The sequence below is a fragment of the Macrobrachium nipponense genome, chromosome 8, assembly GCF_015104395.2.
Source record: "Macrobrachium nipponense isolate FS-2020 chromosome 8, ASM1510439v2, whole genome shotgun sequence".
Lineage (NCBI taxonomy): Eukaryota > Metazoa > Arthropoda > Malacostraca > Decapoda > Palaemonidae > Macrobrachium > Macrobrachium nipponense.
In genome coordinates, this window is record NC_087203.1 from 53,207,245 (window position 1) to 53,234,947 (window position 27,703).

The 27,703-nt window shown below is 37.6% G+C and overlaps 1 protein-coding gene across 8 annotated transcripts in view; it reads right to left on the reverse strand.

Moving 5' to 3' along the window:
- LOC135222781 (uncharacterized) overlaps positions 1-27,703 on the reverse strand; it is a 339,296-nt gene that overhangs the window by 190,006 nt on the left and 121,587 nt on the right. For 7 of the 8 annotated variants that reach the window (XR_010316336.1, XR_010316333.1, XR_010316334.1 and 4 more), the window contains exons 2-3: positions 7,521-9,229; positions 6,946-7,277 (exon numbers count right to left, since the gene is read on the reverse strand). Coding sequence is in view for 4 of the 8 variants with exons in the window: in XM_064261050.1 (XP_064117120.1) it covers positions 6,946-7,277; positions 7,521-7,772 (584 nt within the window). In the remaining 4 variants the exon portion in view is untranslated. The remainder of the gene's footprint in view (positions 1-6,945; positions 7,278-7,520; positions 9,230-27,703) is intronic. The other variant, XR_010316335.1, reaches the window with a different exon arrangement.

Sequence of the window (27,703 nt, forward strand, 5' to 3'; positions counted from 1 at the left end):
AGCATAGACTTATGCAGCCAGTTGCGATGTTAGGGTATTAATTTATCATAATCCTGCATGTCAAATGTTAATATCATTGAGAGGCTAGGCCTACACGTCAATTTCTTATGTTTTGAGCCAATGACAGGGCATAGGCCTACTCGTTCCTTTCTTATATTTTGAGGCAATGGCAGGGCATAGGCCTAACATCAAATTTTTATACTTTGAGGTAATGACAGGGCATAGGCCTACACGTTAAATTCTTATATTTCGAGGCAATGACAGGACATAGGCCTACTTGTCAATTTCTTATGTTTTGAGGCAATGGCATGGCATAGGCCTACTTGTCAAATTCTTATATTTTGAAGCAATGTCAAGACATAGGCCTACACATAAAATTTTTATATATTGAGACAATGACAGGGCATGAGCCCACACTTCAATTTCTTATTTCAAATAGTCTTCTACCGGTATCTGTTGGAAATAGAATAGCTTTTAATCAATATAGTAGTTTCAACTCTACGATATATAATGTAAATAGATGAAGTGGAATGTACACGTATAAAGCAAGAGCACATACACATACATGCGTGGATGGCCAAATCTTAGGACGTCTCAGGCTTACACACAACTAGCAAACTGCTTTCAATGAACTGTATTGAAAATATATTTACTAAAGGGATAACACATTGAATTAAAATTAAGGCTACGGTAGGAAGGCATCGTAAGATACTCAACGGATTAGAAAAATATATGATAGCTGAAAAGTTATGCATGAGATGATTCAAACCAGTCTGCAAGTAGCCATGAATCACTTGGTTTCGGGGCGATTCTTGTAGAATCAGTCTCTCTCTCTCTCTCTCTCTCTCTCTCTCTCTCTCTCTCTCTCTCTCTGTTATTAGGAGAATATTCTAGAGCAGGCTATATTCATAAAGATCTCGATTACTTTTAATTAAAACAAATTACTAAATTTCAGTCAACAGGAATAGGCCGATAATTCTTACGCCAGTATTTTATGAATAGGTCTATGTTTATTCTGCAATGTTAGGATACCATAAGAAAATTTTTCGAAGATACTACAAGCATCATAACAGCAGCAACAAAAAAAGAAGAATAACCACAACAAAAACCACAATAAAACGGCTGAATATAAGATAGACCTATAATCTAAACGTCATTAGCTGCTTAAACCGACAAAAATACATAGAATCTTATAGGTCTACGTCATTTTTTATTATTCTATTACTTCGAAAGGAGTTAATGTCCTCAAGAAAATTCACAGCAATTTATATCATACTGTAGCTTTTTTTTTTTTCTTTTAAACAAAGGTATCATCTGGTTTTATAAAGTGCAGTCACTGCTTGTCATTCCTCCGAATGTGTAAACGATTCCAATGACATCGATTTTAAGACTATGCAAATGTAGTAAAATTTCCTGAAATCAATAAAAAAAAAAAAAAAATACCAGTCTTCACAGCTCTGAAAAAGTCTTTGTGTTATAATTTAGAATGGCGAACACGTTTGACAATATTAGACGGTAATGACCATTGTCCAGTGATTTAAGCGCACCGATTCGAACGCAGACATTCCCAGAGACACCTCCGTATTCAGGTGAACCTCATTTAAGAAACATAACATTGCAACAACGCAGAACACTTCTGATCTCATTCATATTTTCCTGTTTTTTTTTACCATTTTTAGGGAGATGTGTATTCTAATTTTATTTCAGCGCATAATATAAAGTTGCATTTTGATAATCAGCACAACGTATTTTAGTTTGGTAAAACAACCATTGAAAAACAAATGAAGATGAAAAGAACCACAGATTAACCAACTTTTCGAAACTATTTCCAACCAATCAGCTTTAAGGAATGGTCGTGACGTATATCAGTAGGCGGGGCTTAGCTGCAAAGCTGGCTGGCCTTTGCTTTAAGATCCAATTGTACTGTATTTTGTAAAATACATTCAATTTGACATATCACGTTTTTTATATGAATCCCCATTCGGCGTTTTAATAGCCAAATTGAGTACGATAGAAAAGTCAGTGATAAGTAGAATAGAGAAACTTTTATACAAAATAAACTCGACTGAAATAGCAATTATTTTCTTCAATAACAGTAACGATAATAATAATCGACTCATCTATCACCCCTTTTTACAGGCCTTTCTCGCTAAGCGAATTTGAAATAGTTGGGTTTGCAATGACAGAAACATATCGTACAGAAACATCCTACTCCTGTTAAGAACAGGCAACTTATAAACGAAGTTGCAAACAATCCGTTACGGGGCATCACACTAATCCAAACGGATACTTCTCCTTTACAGCCTGATGTCTTACTAAAGCAGGGTAGTACAGAAAGGAAATGGCCTTTCCATCACCTCCTCCCATTCTAGCCAAGATCGGAGATAGCCAAAGAGGGAAGTGTAAACTGGTGTTGAGGGAACCGAACTCATGAGATGACGAACTTTACGGGGCGTATATGATCACCCAAAAATTTTTTCCCGAGGCGAGATTGAGGGAAGTTCCCCTCTTCTCTCGCCTCTCGTTCAAGCGAGCAACAAGTGGAGTTCTGGAAGCAATAGATAAGTTTTTGTCTTTTATTAGAATTTTGTGTTGATTTCTCTTATTTTCATTAACACAGTTCAGTTTGTCAATTCTTTGCATCATTTTCTTAAAACAATGTTTATTTAGGTTTGCAAATATCTACTGATATAATAAAAATGTTCATCAATTCATCGCTATACAAGAACACATAATCTCTTATGATGCAGTATTTGTTAGATCTAGCACCTTTCATAATGAGAATTAAAGAGCAACTTTGCAGTAGAGGGTGGTTGTAGGGTGGTGTAGGATCCCTTGAAGATTTGATTGTCAGTCGTGTTTTTTTTTCCTTCTTTTTTTCTTTACTTAGAAAATCCACTGACCATGCTCACATGTCGAGGCAGGTCTTATGTTTTTAGAAACATGCCAGATTCTTTTTACATCTTCCTTTAAATCCTGATGCATACGAATGGCCATGTAAGATTCGCGCGCTGGGTCATGTGGGCAATCCGGGTGAGCTTTGACAGCAATTTCAGGAGTGGCTGAGAGGAGCCGCACGACGACTGGCTTCACGCCGATTTGGGACTAAAGGAAATAGGCTCATGTCATCTTGTTGTCATTTAATTATATTTGATTAATGTTATTGGTTAAATATTGAATGTTAAAAATTCTGTATTAGTCTGTTCGCTTGTTTATTTGTTTAACGTTTTGGCTAATGACTGTTTTGTCTTTTTCATGTTTTGAGGGTGTGTGGCTTTTCTCCCCAGCCCCCTTCCCCCCAGGCCCCCGGGTGGCCGAGGGGTAGTGCACTACTCTTGTGGGAGTTTGAGACTTGTTCTCTGGAGTCTGGACCTTCACCCGGGCACTTTATTGATTTGCTTTGACCGCTGCTTTGATACTGATTCCTGTTTTGAGGATACTTACATCCTGCACATACGTATATATTGGATCCGCACTTGCCTGCAGCTTCAGGATTTATCATCTGTTCATCCTGGTACGCCCTTGGTCCAGTTATTAAAGCCAAGGGGACCTCGCTGTCCAATGGTACTGTATTTATGCCCCTTTATATGTATAGCCAGCGCTGTGATTGGGCTCTTGTCTTTCAGCCACCCTGTGCCAGTCTCCAGAAGTGGAGATCTGTTGATTTGAGGAGATCACGGCTTTCTATCCCAAAGACCACCTTAGGTTACTTTACTGTGTATATGTTAGGATATTCTTTCTTTCTGCCTTTCTCTTCCTTTCTGGACCCCATCATTTTTGTGTTTGAGTGTATTGCATTCTGTTAGTAGTTGTGTGCGTGTGTTTTGCTGTGTTTAATTAAAGATATCTGGTTTTCATATTGCTTTTGTATTTCGAGGTTCAGGTGTCATTTCTGTCTTGATATTTATGTACTGAATTAAGTAATTTTTCAGGTGTTTATTTTCACCCTCTGACTTAATTTTGCACACCTTAGTTTGAGGTCTTGTGTATGATTTCTCTCATTGTGAATTTCGTATCCTGTTTTGTGAATACCGGGTTCAGTATTTTTGCAAGGGTATATTGTGGTGGTTAATCAGGCCATCACACTAAGTAAGGTCAAAATCAGCGCTATTTTTCTTTCATAGCATTTCGAAACAGTATAGGCTGTCATGAAAATATGGGCACAATCCAACCTCCTTCTTATTGCCCTAAGTTATTACCGAGGTAAAATGAATGCCTTATTTAATCCTCGATATTGTGGTCATTTTTCTGAGATAAAATTGCCAATTTAAACTAAAATTCTTAGAAGTTCTACGAAGCTTCGCAATAATTTGTCTCTCAGTAAAAGTGGTTGACAAAATTGTCATTAAATTTACTTTCTTGAAGCATTTTTGGGATAACATTAAGTCTTTTTGTGTTGATCAGTAGACACTCTTAACTCCCACCCCACCAACATTATAGAAAAATAAAACTGCATTTGCTAACAATTTATAGCAATTTTTTTTCTTTGCTCACTGTTTTGACAAGACACTAAATACGAGTAAGTCTGCAAAGTCATTCTCGTTATGCTTGGGATTTCAAACTTTCTCTAGAACCACAGAAAAAAGAAAAAATAAATAAATGCGCAGTCTTGACGTCTGCTTCCATTCAGATGCATTTTCTCGTTTTTATTTTTCTTTAATTAAACCGACGTTTGGATTATATCTGTTTCGTCAGTAGCATTTAAAAATACCAGTATATAAGCTAAATTATGATAAAAAAAATTTCAAGGCAAATAGAAAGAAAAATGAGAATAAAATATCCATGCAGTAAGTTCGAAAGTTATAAAGTTGATCACAAATACAATTGTATCAACAAAGAGAGTTAAAACTGAAGAAGACCAGATGTTTCTTGTTTTGCTGATGTCTATCCTCAATTTAATCGCCGCATGAAAAAAAGAAAATGAAATGAGACCCCTCTAAGTTTTATAGAAAATGAATAACGATTTTGAGGGTAACTATCCTATATAGCAACCACCAACCCCATTGCGATTAAAGAGATTCAAGATATGCCGAAATCATCATCAGCATCACCATCATTATCATCATTTAGACGAATGAAAATTATTCTGAATAATCCCAATACGACTTAATTTCCACTCTGAATGTGATAGCTATAAGAAGAATTTCAACGAGCAGTTTTATTCGTATCTGAAGAATGACCCGTGAAAGGAGGAAAATTATTGCTTAGATAACCGTTTGAAATGAAGAGAATTACAAGAGAGAGAGAGAGAGAGAGAGAGAGACAGACAGACAGACAGACAGACAGACATAGAGAGAGAGAGAGAGAGAGAGAGAGAGAGAGAGAGAGAGAGAGAGAGAGAGAGAGAGAGAGAGAGAGAGAGAGAGAGAATTAATTACTGAAGTTTGCCTCGCACTGCTTCGAACTGTCATGCGAATAAAAGGCAGGAAGATAATGTGCATATTCATATTCACTAATGACTGATGATTATTGCTATTATCGTAAAATAACTTACCTCGATTTGTGAGCCATCTATCGATTTATCCTGACAGGAGAGGAAAAAGTTCAAGAAGATGAACAGCTGGACGGAAAGAATTCAAAGGGAACAAAATGAAAATTAAAAAGCAGCATTCCCTAATGAGGTCCTTATAATAAGCAACAAAGAATCACAGATTAATTCTAAACACAATTATTACCATCATTACTCGCATTCACTTATAGCATACGCCTATGCATATGTGTTGGTTTATATATATATATATATATATATATAATATATATATATATATATATATATATATATATATATGTGTGTGTGTGTGTGTGTGTGTGTGTGTGTGTGTGTGTGTGTGTGTGTGTGTCGTGTGTGTGTATACTGGGATAACTTGGACTGAGCAAGGAAGCATTGGCAGTCACTGCCAGTTGTTCTAAGAAGCAGTAATCGATTAAATATCGTTGCATGGTTGATGCGCTCATGACTTATTTGAAATAATGGCAGTTCCCTTCGACTGCAACAACCTGTGGCTCAGACCTGAATATTCATAGGTATTATTCAGCGTACACTTCCATGATCTACTTTCGTCAGTCCTATCATGGTGTTGTTTCGCACATTTTACAAAAATATGCTGCTTGCAGTTATCTTCACTAGCTCAGTTTATTTTGATTTGGGACTGTTGTTTCAAAAGAGATATTCAAATCGATAAAACATGGATGACGAGACAAGAAGTGAAGTTTCGCCACTCATTGATTGTGGAAGGCATTGGAAGGATTGTAACTTTCCCTTAGATTTATTTGCTGTATTGAAATGGAATGTGGTGTATTTATTCATTTTCGCTTTTTGTCATTTTCATTTCCTCTTCTCGTGTAATGAGGGAAAGTGTGTGCTTGTGTGTGTGCGTGCGCTCGGGGTTCATTTGTTGTGTTAGGGGTATGCTGTAAGTAAATGCGAGTAATTATAGTAATAATCATGTTTAGAATTAGCCTGTGATATATACGTATATATATATATATATATATATATATATATATATATATATATATATGTATATATATATATATGGTATATTATATGATAGATAGATAGATAGATAGATAGATAGATAGATAGATAGACAGATAGATAGATGACAGGAAGCTATTTTTCACTCCCGACTTATAGATATAATATATTTTCTTTGATTTCTGATTAAAAATCTTTCCCATCGGCACATGTCTTTAAATGCAGTAATTATGACAATGTCATCGGTAGCCTGCCTTGGTTCAACAGATTTTCATACTTCTTGGCGCACAAGTAGTGCTGGGGTCTGTTGTTATGTTACTCATGAATAACTAAGATTGAAGCGGATGAAACTCTCACACTGAAAAAACACACCAAGCTCAAAAAAAAAAGAAAAAAAATGAAAACTCTTCATTTACCACACAACAACAAATCCGTCAGACGTATTGAATTCTCTTGGGGCTACTTACCCTGTTTCCTGCTTTATTTTTTGGTCCGACGAGGGGGACTTTGCGATCTGCCCATGATGAGTCGTCTTCTGCTCCGATGGCTGGTCCTGAGGACTGTGCGGGGTCTGCGTGTGCTGGTTCTGTTTCTGCTGTTGCTGCAGTTTCTGCTGAAGCTCCTCTTGCTCTTTCTTCTGCTTCAGCATCTTCCTGTGCTGCATGACCAGGCGAGCATCCAGGCTGTCATAGTCTTCTTGCTCCAGAGGGAAAGCGCTTGGCTTTTGATTATGCTCTGGAGGGGTGTGACTCTCCACAGACGAGCCGCCGTTTGTGTGGTGGTGCGGTGAGGGACTGCTCTGTGTCAAAAAGAATCAATAGTAAAAATATTGATGAAAAATAAAAGCATCAGAGACCAGCAATGACGAGACTCCTATTAGGATCATGTTCTATTACAATCTTAACCATTTCATTGCTAATCTGCAACGTGAATATTTTTTTACTTTCCGCAAAATTCGTGAACTGAGATGATAAAGGAAAAATGAGAGAAAAAAAATAAAACAGACTCTTCTACAAGTCACGGAAGAGTAAGTGACACTTACTTGATCATGGGAATTGACCAAGGGAACCTGATGAGGAGGCACCGGTGGGGCAGTGTCCACTGGAAAACTATGGTATCTAGGGGCGGGCCTGGGTGTCTTGGTCGGGGTAACGTGAGCATTGCTGGTGGGTATCACCAAGTCGTCCTGATCCCTGTACTGATGGTCGTAGTAGTTCCGAGGGAGGATGGGGACGTTGTCGTACTCAGAAATTTTCGACGATATGGTAGAGTCTTTCCTGTACATTCTATCCATCTTTCACTCGTTTTTCCTTTCCACTTAAACTAGAAGGCCAACGACAACTGCCTTGTCAATGAAAAATTACTTTCAATGTTTTTCCAAAGCAATCTGACGCCTGTTAATTCATTTGAGATACCTTTCGTAACAGAAAACTGGACCCTTGTAATATATTGCTGACAGGTTTACTTCTAAATTTGGGTCTGAAATTCATGAGGACTTTTTCTTGTCATTGACATTTATGAATAAAATAAAATTCTAAATTCCGAAAACCTTTACTAAGCACATTTCCCGATAAAATTTCCTAACCAGCAGATTCTAATTTGGTAAAGGATTTCTTCATTTCATTGCAAAGTGCGTCCTGATTCTGAAACCACGCAGACAGATTATTTTTGACTAGCAGACGTTGCTTACATTTCCTTGACAAGTGATCTAACTGGCCCAATTTAGATTCCCCTTGCTCTTTATTCTTTCTTTCTTTCTTTAATTAAATAAGGTGCACACAAGTCAGATCTACGTTAGGCAGAAAATGCCACATATTCATACAGAATATATAGTTTCTTGAAGAATCTTCCGCCTAAAAGTAGTCGTTGGCCTTGTAAGTTTTCCGAAAGACTTACGAAAGAGCTCATAAGGCAGAGTTATTGGATCCTCAGGCTACTGTGGTCTGACTTTCGTCGGGAGTTTTACGTTATACATAAATAAATGGGTGACTGACTAAAGGAATGATTTCACGCTGGGTTCTTAATTTAATATATACAAATATATGTGTAATTTTAATTTCTGTATTGTTAAAAAACATACAATTATGATCATGGATTGGATTATAAACTTTAGATAAACTTTAAAAGATTTGTAAACTCGCTCAACAGAGATCCGAGAAGGAGATTATTTAAATGCGTGCACCATTGACATTTCTTTTCGTATTCTTGCCGACCAAAAAAAGGGCATTCCGATATCAATTGTCAGCCCCTCTGGGGATGTGACCTTTCCCTGGCTCTTCTTTTTCACCTACACAAATCCCAGGCGATCAGGGGACGGGAGAATGCCAAAAAGCCTCACGCTGGCTGACTTTTTCTCCGCAAACTGTGAAGGGAATATCTAAATCTAGGGTTGAAACTTGGCCAGCCGATTCTCGATTCTGACGGACTCCACATGAGTGGCACTAAGAGACAGACATTTCCCGATGCCAATTCTCCTTATATTCCTCGCACCTGTGACGTTATGAGAGTCTATGGATTAGACGTTAAACGTTTTTGGCACCGCGCACCACCGAAAGCACCATCTGCCCACATTCTCACACCGCCAGGTGTTGTTGATGATCCGGCCAGAGCGATATTTTTCTTCTTTTTTTAATTGTCTCTGAAATGGCCGCGTTCACTTCTCACTTTTCCAGCGAGTCGCCTTCTGAACACACCCAATGCCATCCCACTTTACCATTCTGCGCAGAAACATTCAGGTTGTTTGACTGTCTTCTGAAAAAAGGGGGAAAAGAGACAATTAAAGATATGCGAGACATGAACAGGAAACAATTATATTAAGAAACACAAATAAAAGTAACATACTTACGGACGAGAAAGACTACATTTCTCAGTTACCATCAACTCGTGTCGTGGCAGAAGTTTACGTATCTTGATAATACCTTGGGTAAAAAAAGGTCGTCCCCTCCCTCTCCCCTCTCTCTCTCTCTCTCTCTCTCTCTCTCTCTCTCTCTCTCTCTCTCAACTGACAGACAGAGGTGAGTGGTCAATACTGCGCCACAATGCGCATCATCATTTAAAAATTAAAAACGGATTGAAACTTATCATTTCCATAAGCTTAGAGTGTAAATGACGCAATGTGAATACACAAAACACTAGGGAAGTGTTTCCTTTTTCTACTTGATTTAATATCTGTCTATCTACATATACGTATCATATATATATATATATAATATATATATATATATATATATATATATATATATATATATCATATATATCATACATACATACATACATACATATATATATATATATATATATATATATATATATATATATATATATATATATATATAGAACAAGGAGCTGAAGGAGACGTCATGAACTATTTACCTGTCTTGTAAAGCTGACTTTTCGAGGATACATATATAAATATATTTATACATATATTCACATATACATATATATATATATGTATTATATACACGTCAGTACTTACAATAACATACATTATCATAATACATAACCATATACATACATACATATACATTACATATATATATATATACATATACTTATATATCTATATATATTATATATATATATGATTAGAATTGGTGTTGGAATGTACAGAACCCATCGACCATCTTTTGAAGCTGCAATCACGTGAAATGAGCGTTGTGACTGAGTGGTGCAACGCTTGGCTTTCATATGCAAGGCTAACTCAGCTTTAAATCATCTCTGAAGCATTTCTGATAAACTGAGCGGCTGTGGAATCTGGCGCCAGTCACTGGAAGAAGAGCCTTTGTTTTCCACATAGACATTCCCGTCTGCATTTTCCTGTAGTTTGTACCAGTATGAACCAGCTCCTCCCCCTCGGCCGTTATCCTTGCCCACCTCCTATTGTATTACCTAAAACGATTGCATAAATAACCTTTGAAAACGCACCTGACTCTTCTTTGAATGGCCCAGTTAAGAGCAAATGAAGTGAAATACTTATTTAAATATTCTGAGGCACTGTCAATAACTCTGAAGAACTCTACTCGGTAATACTCCTCTGCACAACTGGGAGTATATTCCTGAGAATCATCATCAAGCCTCTTTGGAATCTTGCGCTGCCGAGGAGAGTCACTGGTTCTAGTTCATACTCCTCAATTTTCTCTTGTGCAACTTGAAAATTTTCCTTATTCCTGTTGCCTGTCCGAAGGGATTTGAGATTTTCTGCAGATACTTTGACAGCAGCAGCAAGCATTCCATTAATTGTGACTTTTGAAGCTTGAAGAGCCTTATTTAGAAATTGTGGTGAATGTTTTATAATGTTGGAAGAAGCTTGTCCAGCTGTGTATCGACTATGGCTGCACTATCGCTAGGTTATGGGCTATAACCTAGCGATAGTGCAGCTTCCAAACTGAGCCCTTCTATTTTCAGGTCTATCAATAGTTTTAATTTTAAAACCTACTATATTTGTAGAAAAATTATGTCTAATCAGAGGCTTAGAAGAGGAAAGATCATGATAAACTCACAGGCAGCTGCTGCAGACGTTGGTATTTTCCGATTTCCTATTTAAACAACGGGATACGTCAGCCAAAATTTTAATGAATATTTAATCTGGCCGCGAACCTAATGAAAAAATACACAATTATTTCTCTTTTATTATAATATTTTATGCTAGTTTGTGTTGAGTATATATTTTATAATATTATCAAAAGCCTCATTTCCATTGTGTTGTATAAAGCTTGGAAGAAAAAAGTAGGGGTGACAATTGATATGTTTCCCCCCCCCACTCCCATTGAGTAAAAAGTAGGGGATATGTCCCCCCGCAGATGACGCCTATGATGTTAATGAAGGTTAGGATTAAAAATGAACATGGGCAGGTCATATCATGCAAATTAGCTCAGACGGCAGACATTTTCCTGGGTTGTTTATTGGTAATAAAGTCGGGTACTGTAATCAATGAATATACCTTAAACGTGATGCCAATACGGTACTTTGTCTTATTAGTATTTATAGATATTTAAGAAGTCTTACAGCACACCTGTATATATATGTCTAAATATGACCTAAAAATGTTATGCATTCAAATTCATTATCTCGACTTTGTGAGATTGAATAATATAGACAACATTTGTAAGATGTACAGAGTTACCATTCACCTAAACTTATTACACATGTACCTTTTATGCAGTGTATCTTAAGAAGGGAGAAAACTTAATGGCATAAGGCCATATCTTGTATATTTGCATTATTTGTTCATAAAGTACCCTTCGTTCAAACAGTTACAAGTGCGCTGCAGGTACATTTTCAAAGGATATTTATGCAACCCTTGTTGGTAATACGGTAGGGGGACGGGGCGTGTTTAAACTGATACAGACTTCAGGAAAATGCTTCCCGTCTACTGCCACAGACGCTACAGTAATACTAATAAGAAAAAGACAGAGTTGACAGATGCACTTGGGAAAACGAAAGGTCATACGGACAGCACTTTAATGCCCCTACAATTGCATCCGTGCATGAGCCGGTGAATTTCAAACTCTAAATAACAAAATTACTTGCTAAGCGTAAACTTCTAATCCGTAGAATTACAAATTATACGCATCTAGATATCTGTTCACTGTGCTCCGTAAATGTCAAGTCATGATACCGACGGAACTGAGAACATAAGGGTATATTTATGGGTGGAAAACACACATTCTTCCTGCTACATCGTGATCTCCAAGATCAGAAGAAAAAGTCATTACCTGACTGTCATTCAAAGCGACATGCGAGGTTTTACTTCATCGATCGAGCAGTACTACTCTTTCACATGTATAGTTCGCTACACACACCACACATAGGAAATCTTAGGAGATGCTTATGTTACCTAAGAACCTTTTCTTCTACAACTTTTGCTGTTACGGCTGTAGTCTTATCTTTCAAGCAACCATCAAGCTCAGAATACTTAATGAAATGGTCGAGAACTGAAGAATAAACGTGAAAATTCATGACTGAATTCATAGTTATTTTACTAGTAATATTCAGGAAAAAGCTTTCGTCAAGAAATCATGTTTCGAACTTTATTTTCTAAATCATTTCCATTTATTAATTTCTGTCAGAACGCGCATGTCCCTGGGACGAGTGTGGAAAACCGATATGAACGACTGCGGAAATAAACGGGAAGGTAACTTATTATTAGAAGAAATTAAAGTTTTTAATGTTACACGAGGATATGTTGGCACTGACTCGACGGGCCCAAGCACTCTCGCGCGAGCTAAACATTCGCGCGCGCGCACACAGTCATGTTTTCAGGTCCTTAAGAATAATTCACTTTTCCCCTTACACAATTTTCACATGCTTTAATCAAGACTACTTTAGCCCTATTTTCCAGAAGCAATGTTGTTCAATGTCTACTCTAGACCCTGTGTGTAGTTTGATTATGTATATATATACATATATATCTATATATATATCATATATATATATATATATAATATATATATATATATATATAATATATATATATTATATATATATATATATATATATATATATATATATGATATATAATAATTATATATATATTATATATAGATATAAATATATAATATATATATATAATATATAATATATATATACTAGATATATATATATTATATAATAATAATATATTATATATTATATATATATATATAGATATATATTATAATTATATTATATATTATATATTATATTATATATATATATATATATGCAGCTGTAACAGTCATAGTAAAAGCAGCATCAGTATTTGAGGTGTTAATTGGGCATTTGCTTGCTTCGGTATCAAGCACAGAGTTCCTTCTTTTTTCAGTTTTCATAAGTAAATTGTGGCTTAGTCAGTCACTCCCTTTATAGTAAGATTTTCTGAAAAAAAAAGTATGTATTTATGAGATATCTTAAGTTGTAATATTCTAAGAGAAAAGAAAAGGACGAAAACTTTCAGAGAGAGAGAGAGAGAGAGAGAGAGAGAGAGAGAGAGAGAGAGAGATACGAATACAGTTGGCCGACGTTGCAAAATAGCTGCTAGAGAAGCCACACATCACGAGTCATGCCGATTCAATCGGTCCATTTGGCTGACGTGTTGACCCTCACAAGGTGCGTCCCGAGCCCCTCAATCACGTTGCTCACCGAAGAAGCTCCTCCTTTTCTATCAATCATTATCATATCCTGGTCGAGTGGGAGTAAGAGAGAAGACTGGTACTACAGAAGACACTCGTCGCTAGCCAGAGCCAACTCATCGCGCCCTTACAAGACTACAAGGCGCCTCTTGCAACGCATCAATCTAAGTGGTTGCATCAGTTCGTTGGGGATTTGCTTCATCCTAATATATGACACAGAGGGGGAGAGGGAGCATTATTTAATCAGAGTTCCTTGCTCTGAACCTCTTCATCCACGCCACAAAGAAACTCTGATACATATATAGTTTTAAGTCGCGACTGAGTGATTTCGTGGATTTCGGTACTTATGATCTTGGTTAGTTTTCCGCATTTTACCTTACGTTGTGCCTCATTTATAGCAGGATATGCAGTATTATAAACATATCTATTTATCAACTCTGCAATACTTTACATAATATCTGTATCACGAATCTTAACCTTAGTTTACGTCACTTCTACCAGGTATATGTATATTAAATCGCTTTAACTGAATTATTAGCCGAGTAAAATAAATCAAAATAATTTCACTTTCGGATTTTCTTTGAATAAAAAATAGAAGCTGATTGTCTGCCATGAGTCGATCTGCCCAAAACAGCCGTCCAAAAAGAGACTGAAGGAGAATCATCACTGAAATATCTCCAGTGATAAGACAACTAATTGCTCATAAAAAGCCTTTTGCACGAGGATGAAAACATTTTCATGATTTCATGCACAGTCCAGTTTTTCTTTGCTTTTTCGCTTACTCTGGAGTAAGCCTACAAACTACTTTGTTGTTCTTGTTATTGTTGTTGTTGGGGGATAGGAAAGGTCCAAGGAAGAGCCTAAAAAGGTCTGGAAAAGGTGTTTCGTGTTGAGTTAAAGGTACAGGAATTTTAGGATAGGATATTTATGAGTTATTAGGATGAAAGTGTAAAAAATAAATCATGTGCATGTTAAACAGTACAGAAAAATTATTGCTAATAAAATTTAGCATATTTTTTTGCTGTCGTTGGTGAAGTACTGGGCTAAATTTACATAGATTTTAGCACGTTTTAATTTATTTGGTGTGCTGAATTTAGAGGCTACGTTTCTGTTCAATTATTATGTTTTCGCTTATAACTGAGAATATTTGAACGTGTTTGATTTGTCCTTTTTATTTGATCCTTATTGTTATAAGAGTAGTACTCATTATGAGCATTAATTATGAGGGCCGTTTCACGTTAAGTTAGGAATATAATGTTTGCAACTTATGTGTCCGGGGAAAATCTTCCACGCGTCCCGAGTAAGATGTAGGTCGCATCGGGGATTGTTCCTTTCAACATCGAAACCCCGAATAGAAATCTGGCGTTAAATCGAGCAACTGATAATGTATACGATGTAAAGATAAAGCATTTATCCAAGTCTGAATCCCGCTGAAATGCCATAACGCTGACAAAATACAATCCTACACAGTACTTTGACTTTTCGTGAATGAGAGTTGCAAGGACCTTCGTAAATCACCAAAACTGTGAACTGAGGTTGAGTAAGATTGACCTATACGAAATGCCGCATATATCATATTCTGGTTTTATAATCAGATCTTTGATTTCATTTTTCAAGGCAAATGATGTTTGAATGTTCCAGAAATATTTCTGACTAAATCTAGCCGGCAAAACGCACCACACTTTTGCTTACAGGTGAAAGAGACAGACAGACAAGAAAAAGGAGAGAGTATAATTTTGCATATATTCACCGAAAGGTAATTATGTTATTAAAATTATAATTCTTGAAATATCAATTGGTCTTTTCACTGAGCTTAGCCTAAACTTTCTTTTGCCGATATATACCCTCTGGTCATCGTATCTGTTCAATAATATGTGCTCTAATACTTAGTTATAAACTGTTTCGTTGATATTTTCATCCTTTATCCACTCAATGTAATTTACAATTTTACTGTCCAAATCATGTAGCTCCTTTAATCTATTAAAACAAATGAAGGTTTCCATGTTTTGTTTTGTTTTTGTTTTTTTTGTGTGTGGGGGGCGGGGGAGAGGTTGTGGTTGTCGGGTGTTACATCATCCATGCAGCATGAGCAAATGCTTTCCCCATTGTTAGTGATTTCTGTTGCGTGTTTGTCTGCTAACCTCCTTAAAGCATACACACAGCTAGATGTTGTCCCTGGGAGATATCAGTGTTACTGCCACGTGCTTCTCTTTTGATCTGGACTTCAGAGGCATCACGGATCTTTATTTTCTGAGTAATTATGCCGTTTTCCCCCGCAACGGTTCTCCGATTGAGACCCCGTTAGAAAATTGCCTACTTTGGGAATCTCGACGGGCTTTCGTTCACTGTCATCGCGTTGGTGCTTCCAGAGTTAGTGAAGGCATTCGTGTTACACACCGTCAGCCTACACATTCTGCTGTAGTTCTATAATGCATCGCTGCCCAGAAACAGCGATCCTCTATTCTCTAGCGGCCGAGTTATAAAGTCTGTCCTAGTAGCAGCGATACGGTTACTGAGGATCGTATTTGTTGATTTAGAAATGAACTTGACCAAAAGGTTCATCTCGTCACTGGCACAACGTGAGCAGATTTTGGGAACCGCATGAGTGTAACGCTAGCAAGATGGAACCTTTCTCCTTTTGATTGGGGAGGGCGATTTGGATTACACAGCCGTAATGAAGGTTTGTGAGGTCTCTGATTTTTTTTTTTTTTTTTTTTTTTTTTTTTTTTTTGCTCACATTCAGTGTGAATTTGTTTATCCGGTTAAACGTTTTACATCGGTGTTCGACATGATCATGTGTGAATTACTGTCGTTCATAATAATACGTGACCATCGTAAAATCTCTTCCTTTGTGGCAGGTTGGTCGAGACATGCACTTCATGTACTTGATATTTTCCTCTTCGAATTCTTTTCCACATATGAGGTAGACGCTTATTTTGTGGAAGTGTGCTTTACAAATCGATGGCCCTTGAGACTAGTTTTAGAAAAAAGTTTGCTCACCTTAGTAGGAATAAGGAACGAAGGCACCTTTGTTCGAGCTTCAGGACAGTAGGTAATGTCCATACAGTCGGGGATTTGTCTCGACTCCTCGGCATTTTTATCGGTATGGGTACAATAATAATGGAGAATCCATAAACCATCGATTTAACGATTATTTCATGATAACTTCGCAAGGTAATCTCAGTCCTTTTCTCGAGTGGAACTTTGGCCAGTTCCTCTTTGTGTGTTATTTATGTTTGTATGGATGTATGTGTGAATGTATGTATATAGGTATTAGCATTTAAAAGTTTTGTAAGGGACTATTTCGATAAGTTTTTTTAAAGATTCTGCACATGTAAAAGTTATTTTGTGTTTGTTCGATTCCTACACTATAGCCGAGAGAGAGAGAGAGAGAGAGAGAGAGAGAGAGAGAGAGAGAGAGAGAGAGAGAGCACATATAATGAAATGAACGCTCAATGTAACAATTATTCCCCACAATTTACAGTAACCTCACTGACTATCATTTATCCTGTCAGCGTGTCTTCATGAATTTCGCTGTATTTTTGTCACAAATGACAACCTTAGAGCATCTAGAAGGCTTCTTTTTCAGGCTCTATGGCAGGGGTTTTCAACTTGGGGTACTCGTGGTACGCCAAGAGTCTGTCAGTGGGTATGCGCTCCCCATGGCACTCGAATGAATGTTAGATCCCGACCTTCGATGTGCTTTATCGAAAACTGCTCCTCAGCCAACTAGGAAGTTAATGAAAAGTTTCAGCCATTTCATTAACAACTTTTGCTGCTGACGTAATAATAATGTATTTTTGTTTTTGTAGCTCAGTACCATAACCTTGAAAATGTACTGCATAGAAACACGTAAAAAATTATAAAAAATTGTCTTTTTTTATGGAATTCTTTATGTTTACAATATTATTGATTATGTCAGGAGAGTTATGTACTTCCCCTCTGAACAGTTTTTCTGAGTTGGTTTTGTTTTCCCTGTTATTCAAAGTGAAGGGGGTTCATGACTGACATTACAAATACCCGAGGAAAAGGTCGAAAATCCCTGTTCTGTGGACTAAATTCCTGACTACTGCTTCTCCATGTCTCATTTCTACCTTCTCATCTAAAAGCTTTATGTTGGAGTTGATCTCTCTCGTTCCTTCTTTTCCTCTCCCCCAAAAATCCTCTCTGAGTCTAGTTTCTGTCCAGCCCTTTTCTGTCTTTAATGCTTCAAGTTCGTTTCATGATAATGATGACCAGACTCTTCTGGCCAACTGCTGCCTACTCTTCTTCGATTGATAATAAACAACTAAATACTAAGTATATTCTAGACAGTCAACTGCTCTTTTCCAATATCACTGTTCTTTTGGCCTTCATTTTGGTATCTGTTTTATTGGTGAAATCACCTTTTTGTTTTCGTCTAGGAATCTCTGAAAAGGATTTTTTGGGGAGAGGAAAAGAGGGAACGAGAGAGATCAACTCCAACATAAAGCTTTTAGATGAGAAGGTAGAAATGAGACAACCCCCTTCTCAAACTCCACTCTCTTTGATGTCATTGATGTTTACCCTATTGTATTCTTTTCTAAATGATAAGTCATTTGTATACAGAAATTATGTATGATAATTTTGTAAAGTAACTAAGTCTACGGGCAGAACCAGCTCCGTTTCAGGGAATACCTTCTCACCCCAACCCACTTCGGAGTGGGTAGGAGGTAGGATGAAACCCTATTATAAAAACACGCAAGTATTCGGATGCAATATTGTGTCAAAATTTCAAAGCAATCGGTGAAGAACTTTCGGAGATTTAAGATTTCAAACAGACGAACATTTACATTTATATATATATATATATATATATATATATATATATATATATATACACACACACACACACACAACATTGCATCCGAATACGTGCGTGTTTTTATAATAGGAATTCATCCTTCCTCCCTACCCACTCCGAAGTGGGTTGGGGTGAGAAGGGTTTCCCTGAAACGGGGCTGGTTCTGCCCGTAGACTTAGTTACTTTACATATTATCATACATAATTTCTGTATACAAATGACTTCTCATTTAGAAAAGAATACTATAGGGTAAACATCAATGACATCAAAGAAGGTGGAGTTCGAGAAGGGGGTTGACACACAGAGAATGAGAGGTAGAGGAAGTGAGAGAGAGTAGACGGGGTGTTAGGGAGAAGAAATAGGAAAAAAGACACAGACAGAGACAGAGAAAGGGAAGAGTGGATGTTTGGGAGGAGAGACAGAGAGAGAAAAGCCGGTGTTTGGGAGGAGAGAGAGAGAAAGAGAAAGAGAGTTGGTATTAGCGAGAAGGAAGAGAGAAAGAGATAGCGATTGTAGGAGAGAAAAAGAGAGAGTAAGAAAAAGGAGCAAGAGGGAGAGAGAGAGAGAGAGAGAGAGCAGAAGGGGTGTTAGGTAGGAGAAAGATGAAAAAAAGTGAGTAACAAGTAGTTACAAGGATTAGGATGTCTCAAAGACTTGTTAGTCCTTCCGAGGAGACATCGTGGGCTCACTTATCTGTAGGAGCAGGTTTTACTGTGCATTCAGTGTCCTAATGATTTTGTTTAGCTTTCTTTTAAACTCTTCTACTCTGTTGGTGTTTACAGCTTTTGGTGGCAGTTTATTCCACGTGTTACATTATCTTGTATGTAAAGAAGTTCCCACAATGGGATGTGTTGTATCTCTTCAGTTCTAGTTTCCCTTCATTATTTCTTGTCTGGTTTTCGTTTAATGTAAATAGCTTACTGTCTACTTTTGTTATGCCTTTCAGTATTTTAAATGTTTCTATTAGTTGTCCTCGCCATCGTCGTGTTTCTAGACCATACATGGTAAAGTTCTCTAGTCGTCTTCGGTAACCTATTTGCCTGATGGATGGAGTTAACTTTGTGGCTCTTGCTTGTACTCCTTCTAATCTATTTATGTCTTTTCTTAGTGTTGGTGACCAAAACTGTGCTGCATATTCAAGATGGGGTCTAACTATTGCTGTGTAGAGCTGCAGCATAGTTTCCTTGTTTCTGTATTTGAACTGCCTCTTTATGTATCCCACTAGTTTCTGTGCCTTCTTTTCTGCTTTTATGCACTATTTTGTGGATTTTAAGTCTTTGGTAATAATGACTCCAAGGTCCTCTTCTTGTTCTGCCCTATTTATGTCATTCCCAAGCAGCATGTAGGTGGCATGATGGTTGTTTATTCCTATTTGTAACACTTTACACGCTGCATTTGCCATTTTTTTTACCACTCTCCTATTTTCATTAGATCATTTCTTAAACTTTCCACTGCATCTGGGTCTGCTACATTTACACCTAGTTTGGTGTCATCTGCAAATTTGGCTATCCTGCCAATTAAGCCTATATCAATGTCATTAATGTAAATAAAAAACAAGAGAGGGCCAAGGGCAGAGGGAATGAGACTTTTTGGCGTAGCCCGTTTGGCGTCGCTGTTTCGGCTTGGCCGATTCGGCGTAGCCGATTTGGCATATAGAAATTTTCGGCGGAGAGACTGTTAGGCGTCAAATGACATTTAGCCATCAAATAGATACTTCGTCGTTATAGCGCAATTAGCTCTCATTTTAACAATTGTTCAACAATTGAACAATTGTTTTTTTTTTTTTTTTTTTTTTTTACATTTACTTTTTGGTAGCTTTAGAATTTTCAGTCGTCTAAGCTCTATTGTACGAAATGGAAGGAGATATTTTAACAAAACGTGGAAGAAGCAAAGTGATTCACGATGGATACCTTTTTATTTTTGATGGAACGAGCAAGAGTGATTCTGAATTAAAATTCTGGCGATGTGAACAGAAGATCGGTGTAAAGTAAAATTACATGTGAAGGATGGAAAAGTGATTCGCCAGTTGAATCAACATACCCATGAACCATCTGCTGCAAAAGTAGAAGTTGAAAAGCTAAAGAAATATAGAAATGCTGATGAAAGAATAAAAAAAATAGTAATGGAAGTTGAGTCATCAGAGCCTATTGAATTCCTGAAGGGTATTGCTCATAATTACGAAATGAAAAATTAATTCCTAAGGTTAAAAAACTGTACTAAATTTTATTTTTCTAAATAATGTATTTTCATTTCAAGTTTTTAACTCGCAGTATCCCATTATTGTTGTAATAGGATCCTTTATTCTCTAAGTGAATAAAATTTATATTTTTTCCCAATTCAAGTTTTTTATTTACATTATTCCACTAGTCTTTTAATAATTTAAAATTTTTTACCGTTTTATTTTTCTGAGTAAAGTTCAGAAAGGACGTGTTGCATTTCTAGAAAAATTTATCGAACAAAGACGTCGAAACAATCTGACGCCTAAACGGCTACGCCGAATAGTGCTATTAGTTTTCTAACGCCGAATCGGCCAAGCCGAAACGGCAGCGCCAAATGGGCTATGCCGAAACGTAGCAAACCCAAGGGCAGAACCCTGGGGAACTCTGCTTGTTACATCTACCCATTTGGATTCTTCACCATTTATTACGACTCTGTGTTTTCTATAAGTTTGCCATTCTTCGTCCCGGTCTGCTGTTTCTCCTACAGTTCCTAAAGCTCTAACTTTTGCCATCAATTTCTTGTGTGGAACTTTGTCAATGCCTTTTGGGAATCTAAGTAGAGTATATCTGTTGCTCTGCTATTGTCGTAAATACTAAGCAAGTTATGAAAAAACTCCAAGAGGTTTGATAGGCAGGATCTGTTTTGTCTGAAACTGTGTTGACTGTTTAACAACAAGTTGTTTCTATATATGTGATCCACAATTTGATCTGCAATTATGGACTCAAAAATCTTGCAAATGACCGTTATTAGGCATATTGGTCTATAATTTCCTGGCTCTTCTCTTGGACCTGTTTTGTAAACTGAGGGCACATTTCCTAGTTTCCATTCTTTTGGTGCCTTTCTTTGTTCAGCACTTTTCCTGTAGAAAAGTGCTTTTCCTGTTTATATAGGTGAGGAACTATCTCCTCTTTTAGTTCTTTAATTTCTCTTGGATGAATCCCATCCGGGCCAGGAGATTTGAACTTGTTGAGTTTGTCTATTTTGTTTTTAATGTCCTCTAATGTAAATATTATTTTGTCCAATGGTTCTGCCCCTTCATATTTGATAGCAGGTTCTGGTATTGGTGTAGTGTTCTCAGTTGTGAATACACTAGTAGAAAACTTGTTCAATAACTCTGCTCTCTCCAAGTGTGAGTTCACCAGGTTACCTATGCTATTTTTTTATTGGTTTCTTACGATTAACATGTGCAAAGAATTCTTTTAGGTTTTCTTTACAAACTGATTCAACTCTCTTATCCTCATTTATCTATGCATTTCTTACTAATTTGTCCATCAATCTACAGAGTTTTTTATGCCGGCTTGTCTCTATTGGTGTTGGGTGTGGGTTCATTGATTTGTGCAATCTGTCTCTTTCTCTTATCTTATTTTTAATTTCTCTGTTGAACCACTTTGGCTGAGGGCTGCCATTTGTTAGTATTTGCCTTAATGGTATAAATCTAGAGCGCTTTTCTGTGTATTCCTCATGAAAGGCTTCCCAGTGCTTATCTAAGCCTGTGTTCTTATCATACTCTAGATTTTGAACGTACTCCTTTAGCTTTTTTAGGTTTTGTCGACTTTAGTCTAATCTCTTTAATATCTTCCTCTCTTTTTTAAGTTTAACATTAATTTGAAATGAGATCATTTTATGGTCGCTTTTGTCTAGATTTGTACGTACTGAAACGTCAGATACTAGATTATCTTCCGTTGATTGGACGATGTCTAGTATGTTTTTCCTCTAGTGGGTTTGTCAGCACATTAGTGGAGGAATTCATTTTTTTACCAAATCTAAAAGACTCTCCTTTTACGTTTGATGCAAGGGTCATCGTGTCCCAATGTACTGATGCATTGAAATTTCCCATTATTTTGCAGTTTGTTGTTTATCTCTTGTCCTAGTAGTGCATACAGCTCCTTATCGGACATTTTTGATTGGTAGGGAGGTCTGTACACTAGTATTAGAGTTATTTTCCTCCCTAGGCTGTTTAAGTTGATGCCAATCACTTCTTCCATGGTTGTAATTTTGCACTCTATTGGACTGAGGTGGTCCCTAGCATATAACATAACGCCTCCACCTTTTTTTATTGAGTCTATCTTTTTTTAACAATTTATATCTAGCTATCAGGTACTTTCCTACGAAGTCTCTTGTTGCCTCTTGTATCCATGTTTCTGTGATATCTATTATTTCTATCTTCTCTTTTGTCCTTGGTAGTCTTATTAGTTTCCCTTACTATCAGTTGCCTGCAAAGCTACTATCAACCAGCTTCTGGGAGCTTTACGATTTCTTACCTTAAAGTTCAGTTCACTGAGGTGTTTCAAGAGGTTTTCGTTGCGAAAGTTTCCTATTAGTTTTGCTCCTTCCAAATTAAAGTGAGTTCCATCTCTTTTATATAGTTTTTTATTCCCTATAAAGCTGTCCCAAAAGTTTACAAACCTAACACCTTTTTCTTGGCTTATTAGTTCCAGTCTGTCATTGATTCCAATTGCTTTGCTGGGGGAGTAACGACTTACATTGGTTCTGGGCAAAAGTCCTATAAGAATGCCGTTATCAGTTTTCTCTCGGATGTTCCCTACAATTTTAGTCAGGTTTGCTACAAGACCTGTCTGGCCATTCCTCCGTCTTTTAGAAAAAAGTCATATCCTTCTCCCTGCACTATGACTGCACTTTTTATATTATTTACCTTGATTTTTTTTCACTGCCTCGGCTATATTCTTTGCTCCTGCACCTGGGTAAGAATTAACTTTTCTCTTCTGTTTTTGGCCACAAAATTTAAGCCCTGTTCTTTTACTAATGAGGCTCCAATTAAGATTGTTTTCTCTTCTGCTTCTGAGAGCACAGCAAATCTATTCGTTGTGGTGATTCCATTTGGGGGACAATTGTGTTTCCTGGCTGCTATCACTTCTACCAACAGCTCTCTTGAATTCATCATTTTTATTATTGTAAGCTTCTTCCTTTGTACCTAGTCTAGTGCTTGTTTCTGCTTCATTTCTGGTTCTGGTTTTAAGCAATTGTTTCCTAATCTCCACTATACTCTCTCCGTTTTCTAATATGTCGTTGGTCAATTCCTGTTTTTCTTTCTTAGGGTTTGTAACTTCTCTTCATAGGTCTCCAATTTCCTTTTCCATCCTGTCTTCTCTTCTCTTGCCTTCGAGTTTGTTCTTTGTCAATTCCTCTAGTTCCTTTTTGTTGAACAGGAGAGAGACACTGAGACTACCTAGCTTTGATGCGTATGCCTCTTTGTAGTCTACGCACCACTTGTTAACACTGCATTTTGCACGCATGTGCTTTAAGTTTAACTTTTCTTGCATCATCTTTGTTTGTGTCTTGGTTTCAATATCTCTACCTGTGCTTTTAATTCAGTATTCTTTATATGTGACCAGTTGAAAGGGAAAAAGAGGGGGATGGTTGAGTACTCCCACAGTCACCGCATCCGCTTACCCATGGACAGTTTTCCATAGTTCGTCGACAGGATACCTTTTATCGCTGCCACACTAACATATGGTCTCCCTGGTGTTAGACGATCCCAAACGTGTCGCTGCTGCCAACTGCACAACACAATAAGCCTAGGCAAATTGATTTTTTGCCGGGAATGTACAGCAACATCCCTTAAATTACTAAACTTCCAACGGCCATGAACAGCCAGAATCTTATGACCTGAATGCTTCTCCTCCAACCATGAAAATCCCCAAGGAATGGCCACACCAGCAGGCCCCATTGGTAGGAAGTTCCGCATCAATGTCACAGAAGCTCATCTGGGGTTTATAATTGGCTAGGACTCCAACAGGGTACAAAAGCTCCGCAATTTCAGAGCAGTTTAGCCTTCACTCACAGGGTAGTGGTTGCAGGGGTGGTCATTCATTACACGAAGTAGTGAGCTTAATGGGGCGCAATAGCAACACTCCATTTCTGCATCCCCAGTTGCCCCAGGATCCTTCCAATCCTGGTCGTTGGAAACCTGTAAGCATCTGCCCTGCGTTATTTAAAGAGGTTCCAAAGCCTCTGTTCTGACGCATGAGGTAGCTTTCAGCTCCTTACACTAATTTTATGTCTAAGTTTTATGCTCCTTACACTAATCTTATGACTAAGTTTTTAAGATGTACAAGGAAGAAATTCTCGCAGTCACAAGATGAAATAAATCAGAGAGAGAGTGGGATGGCAAGAAGATAGAAAGGCAGTTTGGAAGTAAAATAGAAGGTTTAAAAGAGGTCGCATCTCGGGACTGAAGGGACGCAAAAACCCCTTAAGTATTGCCTACTGTGCACCACAAAAGGTGCACTGCAGGCATTACTCCCCCTACAAAGTGAGAGAGAGAGAGAGAAACAGAGACAAAGAAGAACAGTTGTTTGGGGGAGAGAGAGAGAGAGAGAGAGAGAGCTGGTGTTAGTGAGAAATAAGAGGAAAAGAGACAGTGATGGTTGGAGAGAAAAAGAGAAAGTAAGAGGAAGGAGATTTCTCTTTTCTTTCTTTTCCATTAAACCAGACTGAGCCACAGCAATGCTTGGTCAGGTACAGCTAGTCTAAATAAATAAAAATGCAAATTTTGTTTGTTCAAAATCTTAAATCTCCGAAAGTTCTTCACCGATTGCTTTGAAATTTTGACACAACATTGCATTCGAATACACGCATGATTTTAAGATGGGGTTTCATCCTATATCTCCCCCTCCGAAGTGGGTATGAGTGAGAAGGGATTCCCTGAAGCGGAGCTGGTTATGCCTGTAGACTTAGTTACTTTACGAGTTTATCATACATAATTTCTGTATACATATGACTTATCATTTGGAATAGAATACTATAGGGTAAACATCAATGACATCAAAGAGGGTGGAGTTTGAGAAGGGGTTATAGAGTAGAGAGGAGAGATGATAGAGAGAGAAAAAACAGGTGTTGAGAGTAAGAGAAAAAACAGGCAGGGTAAGAGAGAGAAGAGAGAAGAGAGAGAGAGGATAGAGAGAGAGAGAAGAGCAGGGTGTTAGAGAGAGAGAGAGAGAGCGAGAGAGAGAAGAGAGAGAGAGCAGGTGTAGGGAGGAGGGCAGGGAGAGAGAGAGAGAGAGAGAAGAGCAGGTGTTAGGTAGGAGAGAGAGAGAGTTGGTATTAGTGAGAAGAAAGAGGGAAAGAGACAGTGATTGTTGGAGAGAGAAGGAGAAAGAGAAAGAGAAAGTAAGAGAAAGGAGCAAGAGGAAGAAGATGAAAGAAAGAGAGAGAGAGTAGATGGGGTGTTAGGTAGGAGAATGATGGAAAAAGTGAGTGAGAGAGAGAGACAGACAGACAGACAAGAGCGGTTGTTTGAGAGGAGAGAGAGAAAGATCGGTTGTTTGGGAGGAAAGAGAGACAGAAGGAGAGAGAGGGGGAGAGTTGGTATTAGTGAGAAAAGGGAAATAGACAGTGATGGTTGGAGAGAGCAAAAGAGAGAGAGAGAAAGGAGCTTTCTCTTTTCCTTCTTTTTCATTTAACCAGATTGAACCACAGCAACGCTCCAAAAGTTCCTCAGCGATTGCCTTGAAATTTTGACACAACATTTCATTCTAATAAATGCGTTTCTATAATGGGGCTTCATCCTACCTCCCCTCCTCCGAAGGGGGTGGGTATGAGAAGGGTTTCCCTGAAACGGAGCTGGTTATGCCCGTGAAATGGGGCTGGTTATGCCCGTAGACTTAGTTACTTTACAAATTTATCATACATAATTTCTGTATACATATGACTTAAAACTGAATCACGAAAGTTTGGAACGTGATAAAACCATAAATAAAGTTATAAGCCACGAAGGAAAAATAAACAACGGAGTTTCTGCAAGATCTTTCGACTCGACGTCCTTTACTCAGCAGTTTGTCTGCTGAATAAAGGACGTCGAGTCGAAAGATCTTGCAGAAACTCCGTTGTTTATTTTTCCTTCGTGGCTTATACCTTTATATATGACTTATCATTTGGAAAAGAATATTATAGGGTAAAATTCAGTGATATCAAAGAGGGTGGAGTTCGAGAAGGGGGTTGACACAGAGAGAATGAGAGGTAGAGGAAGTGAGAGAGAGTAGACGGGATGTTAAGGAAAAGAAAGAGGAAAAAAGACAGGGAGGGTTAGAGAGAGAGTTGGTATTAGTGAGACGAAAGAGGGAACGAGACAGTGATTGTTGGAGAGAGATAGAGAGAGTAAGAAAAAGGAGCGAGAGAGAGAGAGAGAGAGAGAGAGAGAGAGAGAGAGTGAGAGTAGAGGGTGTGTTAGGTAGAAGACAGATGGAAAAAGCGAGTGAGAGAGAGACAGACAGAGAAGAGCGGTTGTTTGGGAGGAGAGAGAGAGAGAGAGAGTTGGTATTACTTAGTGAGAAGAAAGAGGGGAAAGAGACAGTGGCGGTTGGGGAGAGAAAGAGAAATAGAAAGAGAAAGGGGCGAGAGGAGAGGAAGCGAGAGAGAGAGTAGAGGGGGTGTTAGGTAGAAAAAATATAGAAAAAGTGAGAGAGAGAGAAGAGCAGTTGTTTGGGAAGAGAGAGAGAGAGAGAGAGAGAGAGAGAGAGAGAGCTGGTATTAGTGAGAAGAAAGAGGGAAAGAGACAGTGACTGTTGGGGAAAGAAAGAGAGAGTAAGAGAAAGGAGCTTTCTCTTTTCTTTCTTTTCCATTTAACCAGATTGAGCCACGGCAATGGGTGGCCAGGTACAGCATGGTTAGGATACCTTGAAGACGAAAGCTGCTTACGAATTAGTTCAAATTCCTTTTCCTTCTACAGTTATATAGGGAAAAATTAGACCGTTATTCAGATCATTTCCCATGGGCGCTTGACAAAATAATAAAGTTGCTTGAATTATTTGAATCTAATATCCTGTTTTAATTCAGGAGGTCAGTCTATAAAAAAAAATCTGTGTGTAGTATGGGTATTCCTTTAAGACCTGTTTTTGCCAATCTATATATGGAATACTTTGAAACTATTGTAATAAATGCAATAAAACACAAAAATCATGAAGTGGATGAGTTATGTTGATGATAATCTAACATTCTGGGATAATAGGTGGGGCAATTTCAATTAATTCCTTTAAAAATAAACGCATAAGTGCATCAAATTTAAAGTTGAATGGGAAACAGACAACAAAATTCCTTTCCTTGATGTTTTAA